This window comes from Poecilia reticulata, linkage group LG8 (assembly GCF_000633615.1).
Source record: "Poecilia reticulata strain Guanapo linkage group LG8, Guppy_female_1.0+MT, whole genome shotgun sequence".
Classification (NCBI taxonomy): domain Eukaryota; kingdom Metazoa; phylum Chordata; class Actinopteri; order Cyprinodontiformes; family Poeciliidae; genus Poecilia; species Poecilia reticulata.
The window spans coordinates 27,337,941-27,343,685 of NC_024338.1; the positions used below are offsets into that span (position 1 = coordinate 27,337,941).

At 45.8% G+C, this 5,745-nt stretch overlaps 2 protein-coding genes across 2 annotated transcripts in view; one reads left to right on the forward strand and one right to left on the reverse strand.

Annotated features, from left to right (window-relative positions):
- Nucleotides 1-3,832, reverse strand: part of fbxl19 (F-box and leucine rich repeat protein 19) — a 10,290-nt gene extending 6,458 nt beyond the window's left edge. Inside the window, exons 1-2 of the mRNA XM_008417217.2 lie at nt 3,120-3,832; nt 170-370 (exon numbers count right to left, since the gene is read on the reverse strand). Coding sequence (XP_008415439.1) covers nt 170-355 — 186 coding nt within the window. The 5' untranslated portion in view covers nt 356-370; nt 3,120-3,832. The remainder of the gene's footprint in view (nt 1-169; nt 371-3,119) is intronic.
- Nucleotides 3,833-5,030: 1,198 nt separating this feature from the next.
- Nucleotides 5,031-5,745, forward strand: part of ube2m (ubiquitin conjugating enzyme E2 M) — a 5,644-nt gene continuing 4,929 nt past the window's right edge. Inside the window, exon 1 of the mRNA XM_008417152.2 lies at nt 5,031-5,336. Within this exon, the coding sequence (XP_008415374.1) occupies nt 5,222-5,336 (115 nt within the window). The 5' untranslated portion in view covers nt 5,031-5,221. The remainder of the gene's footprint in view (nt 5,337-5,745) is intronic.

Consider the following 5,745-nt stretch of genomic DNA (forward strand, 5'->3'; position numbering starts at 1 on the left):
GAAAACATAAAACTGTAACGGACTGAATGTTCTGTTCTTCATGGGAAACATAATAAATACAGTTACTAAAATTAATGAAGTCAAAACAAAGTCCTGATCTGGACAGAAATACAAACTACTGTCTGTGTGTGTGTGTGTCTGTGTGTGTCTGTGTGTGTGTGTGTCTCACCGCTGTGCACTGTCTCTGCAGACAGGACTGCTTCATCCTCCCCGGTCCTCCGAACTTCTTCATGTCCTTACAGAAGTGACACTCTCCACACTCGGTCCTCATGCAGGCCTGGCAGCGCCGGCACCGGGTCCGCCTGCGCCGCGCCCCGCTGCCCGCCCCCCCGCCCAGCGCCTTACTGCCCGACATCCCCCAACAAGTCAGCTGCACACACAGAGAGAGAGACGGGTCAGAACCAGACTCCAGTCGGGCCGGCCTGCAGTCTTCCAGAACCTCTCCAGAACCTCAGGACTCCGGCAGCTCGCTGCATGACATCAGGTAAACGGGTTAAAGCTGCGACGGCTCTTCAGACAGGAGGCGACATGCACGCAGAGTTTGGTTTAATATTTAGTGCTACTATAAATATTATGATGTAAAACATATTTTTAGGAAAATAGTTTTACAGCCACACTTTCATCTGAACCAGGATTTATTCCAGAAAGCTGCGTTTAATCAGATTTCAAACTAATATACAAGATCCAGTTTCCATGAGATCATTTGTGACAGAAATGATTAGATCGATTGGTTAGTTCTGCTGACTCGCATATTAAAGATGAATCTAGGTTTTTCTTTCAGAGCACCAAACAAAGAATGACATTGTTCTGCTGCCCTGCAGCCCCGCATCATGACACCTCCTCCTCCATGCTGCATTCAGTCAGAGCGGTAAGCTGAGGAGAACCGTCTTCCTCAACCTGAGAGCTTCAGAGTTCAGAGCTGGACTCTGAGGGAAAGATCCGGCAGCCATGTTGGTCAGGGCAGTAGTCAGGTGTGTCCCAATCAGTTCCAACTCAACTCTGATTTGACGCTGCTGCAGGTGACAGGAGGAGTGGAGACTGGCTTCCTCTGGTTCTGGTTCTGACAGACCACAACAATCCAGCAGCAGGCCCAGCGGGCATCTCGGTCATTGCCTGCCCACAGAGTCAGCTGTGCTCTCCCTGGACTGGAAGCTGTTTTTATTTTTACCTCAGAGTGGCCAACTCTCTGTTATTCCTATCTTTATTTATAGAACAGGGGCTTCTGCACTTCCCATATCTGTGCCTCCTGTCCCTTTTTTCAGCCGTTACGACATGTTGGCAACGGATTAAACTGTCGCAACGTGTTTTTCCGAGCTGCCTTTAAACGCAACATGAGGGCTAAGATGCTAGCTGCGTTTACACCTGGGCTGCAGCGACGCAGACCTGCTGCTGCTGGGCAGAGCTGCTCAGGTGTGTTAGAGTCATGGCAGCAAAATGCTAAGAACTTTGCAGTTTTTCCCCCAAACTAAGTTGATTAAAGCTGTTAGATGCAGGTAATGTTAGCTAAAGGACGACTAGCTAATAATACAGGCGTCTCTGTTAAAACGTAGGCAGCACTGGCTACATTCACTTGAGTAACTTTTTTATATCACTGTAATGTTGTCATTTACTTGAGTAATATTATTATCGCTACGTTGATTCATTTTGCATTTAAAGAAATAAACTTCAGAGACGGGAAACATTAGATTTTTGCAACGCATGAGCTAATGTTTGAACATAATTCCTCAACATTTTACACACATCACTGTTCGTTATGTGTTAAACATAGTTAATTATCTGAAAGGTTACATAAAGGTTTGTTATTTGTATTAAAGTAAAAGCCGGTTTACCTTCCCCCTCAAAATAAGCCGATTATTGATCAGAACCTGCAGCAGAACCTCAGAGCCCAGAGTTTCCCCTGGTAAACCGAGCCTGGTCCTGGAACCCGACCCGGTAGAACCAGCTGGGGTCTACCAGAGAGCGCCAGGTCCAGGTCTTCACCCATCCCGGCCAGCTGGACCCTCCAGTAGAACCAGCAGCAGCCGGAACCACCATGAAGGAACATAAGGCTTTATAGCCAACTCAGTTCCTGGCGCTGACCCGGCTGCAGAACAGAACCGTCCACAGACCCAAACCCAGCAGCCAGTCTGCTTGGTCCTGTCGTTGTACAACAATCTGCTTCTGCAGCAGCAAAGAGATCCGGAAACACCAGCAGGTTTCTCCCTTAATAAGCAACACTTTGTTTAAAGTGCATTTTAAGGTTACTTGTTTCTTTCATTTGGTTTGATATTCTGAAACACTGAAGCGAAACAAACATGAAATAAGAAATCAGGAAGGAGGAACATGGTATGATACCATCCTAATATTTATCGATAGTTTCCTGTATAAATATTTGACCTCCAAATGTTTCATAGGTTCAGCAGATGGAAAATATTCAAACAAAGTTTTTGTAGAAACAAGAGGTCTCACTTTAACATAAACTGCAGGTTTAAACATGTTTGTTGTTCATTTAGTGAAGTTACTCACGGTGGCTAGAAGAACCAGAAATGTTACTCAAGTACAAGTACAGTGTAGTAAAAATACACTTGATCCAAAAGGCATCTCCAGTTAAAGTCAGCAGTTATTATCTGGCTGGTTTTTATTCCGACAGTAACCAAAAGCTGCAGATTCCCAGTGATTGTGTGTAAAACACAGCAGGTGTTAAATCAGCTCCTATGAAGGCATCTAAATGCAGCGTTAATGATTACCGCAACAGATCTAATAACAACAATATTGATCACCTGGAAGCCTGTTGGCTCCATGTTGGCAGCCAGGAATAATACGGATCTGCTAATGGCTAACAGCTAGCTTGCTATAGCCGCCTCCATTCAGGCATCTGCACCGCCGCGCGAGTTATTGTTGTGTTAATTGAACAATCACACACCTGTACGACACCTGTACAGACACCCAGTCCCTGCCCATAACCCCCCCCATCCACACCTGCAGGAAAACACAACAGCAGGCATGCTAACGTGTTAGCAAGCTATTTACCCCCTGCGGCTGCTTCCTCCTTCAGGATCCCAACAGTAACCAGCTGCAGTCGGGAAGGCAGAAGGGGGCGAGCCCCCGGCTGCGGACACACAGACACGGCGGCCTCTCACCTCTTCCTGCTAGCTCGCATGCTCCTCGCTGGCTCATTAGAATCGATATTAGCCAACAGTTAGCCGTTAGCTGCAGCTATTAGCCGTTAGCTTCAGCTCAGCGCTTCCTTGTTTGTTCCTCCGCGGGGCTGCTGCAGCTGCTCTGTGCTCCGGGCTGCTCCCTCACTCGTGTCCCATCACGCTGGTTCCGCCGCTCCGCCGAGCTCCTGGGCCGGGCCAGCCTCACGGACCCGCGCGGGGGTCGAAACGTCTCAGTTGGTGGATCGATCGCTGTGGATAACGTGAAGGGCGCAGCGCCGCTGAGGAGCTGGCGGAGTCGTGCCCATTCACTCCTCTCTCTCTCGGTCTCTCTCTTTCTCCGCAGTGAGAGTCTGCCTCGCTCCGCTCCTCTTCCTCCTGCGAGGCTTCAGAAAACACAAAAACACACTAACGCCTCGCTCTCACCAGCACTGCCTTCAACGTCCCCGTGTAACCCTCCGCCAAAAAACTAGTCCTCGCGCATTAACATGAATCAGTTAAAGCGCTGCGCGCGGCTTTTGTTCTCGTGTCTATTGTGTGTGGCGCCTGCTTGTTGCGTGTTGTGCGTGGTGTGGATCACCGCTGCTGTCAGCCAGCGTGTCACCTGTGACACGTTTCTAACCTCCGCATTGATTACATCACACAGGTGACCGCAGATGCCGCGTGCCGCTTCACCCTCCGAGCGTAACGAGAAAAATAAATAAATAAATAAATAAATGGTGGAACAAATGTAGTAAATAAAATATGGACAGGAAAACTGCGCACGCTCAACCTCTGCGCGATGACGTCACACCTCAAGCAAGGATTTTTGGGGTGTGTAGTTTTTTAAACTTTGCCCCAAAATAATGAGTCAACTTATCAGTTTAACGTGCAATCAAAACATAGATAATAAAGACAAAATGTTGTGGAAATTTAGGACGTAAATAAGGTTAAAACATATATACATTAGTAAATCAAAACACGGAACAATCCGACTTGGAAACAAATTCATTATTATTATTATTATTATTATTATTATTATTATTACACACTTTAAATAACATCCTTCAAAACACCCAAAAATACTACATATATAATGCAAAATCAACAGAACAAAAATAAAAACAATGCAAAGATATGGATTGTCTTTAGTGGAAATTTCAAATATTGGCAAAGTTAATAAGCAAAGGAATTGAAACGTAGAACTAACGATGAGTAGTCCAAGAACAGGTGGAAACTTACAGGGTTTCCATTTATCTTTGAAGTTTGATCTGAGAATATTATGAAACCTGGATGATCCAGTTTCTGGTCAAAAGTAAGAAAATCTGAAGAATTGACCAATTGTTGTACTTATTACTGTTACAAATCTGTGCTAATATATTTGTCTCAAGATGTTATGTATTCAATCACCAAAGGAACATATATTTCGTGTTATACACAAACCACTATGAATGCAGATAAGCAGTTCTTACAACAACTATATTTCTAATGCAGCTGTATTTGAACTGGTGCAAAAACTGCTAGTCTTTGTAATTCTAAGTTCAGGAACCTTTCTAGAAATTTGTAAAAACATTGAGTTTGGAAATCTTTACTTTTTGTTTATTTATTTATTTTTACCAAGTACCAATTAATCACTAAAATAAATGTACTTATTTTTAATTCTCACTGACATTGTAAGATGATATGTAGATAATACATCCAAGAATGTTGAGAACAAAGTAAAAGCCCTTTTAAGGTTTTTACTTTTTAGTGTTTTTAGTGTTTTTACTGAAATTTCATTGGCTGAATGAACAAGAATGTAATAATTCAGCCAAAACTGCAGCCACCTTCTTCCTTTGAAGGCTTCTCCCGTTAACGTCTCACCCTACCAATATGGCGGTCGCGCTGACGCATCGCATCAGCGTCCATGGCTCCTCCCTGCCCGGCCTCTGCGCAGCTAACAAGCTAAGCTGGCTCGGCGGCTCGCAGCTTCTCTCGGTGTGGTTAGTTAGTTTGAGACGCACCGGCTCCATCCACAGTACGGTGCCGCTCACAGCGACCTGGTGGAACGTTCACGCCCGGCATAGGGACACCGAGTTCGGACATCAGCTTACAAACAGGTGAAAATGATTAAGCTGTTCTCCCTGAAGCAGCAGAAGAAAGACGAGGAATCTGCTGGAGGAAACAGAGCCGGAGCCGGGGGGAAGAAAGCCAGCGCGGCCCAGCTCCGAATACAGAAAGGTGGGTCAGTAACCCGACCGGGGCCCGCTTAGCTGCCCCGGCCCCCAGCAGGGCTTCCTGGCCGGGTACCGAGCAGTAAACACCGGGTAAAAACAGCCGCTCTGGAGGAGGATCAGTACGTCCAGGCCGGCTGTTGTTACCCAGACAGGCTAACAGTTAGCGCCACAACCAGGAGCTAACGACGGCTAGCTCCCCTTTTATAGTTAAAAACAAACTGAGTCTTAGCTAAAACGTTCACACCCTGCTAGAACTACACCCAACACCTGCCTAATCCCAGGTACCATGGAAACCTGGTTTAATCAGAGACTTTAACCCACTAACCTGCTTTAAACATAGGTTTGAACCTGTCAAAATGGTTTACTCAGGTTTGAACCTGTCAAAATGGTTTAATCAGGTTTTAACCTGTCAA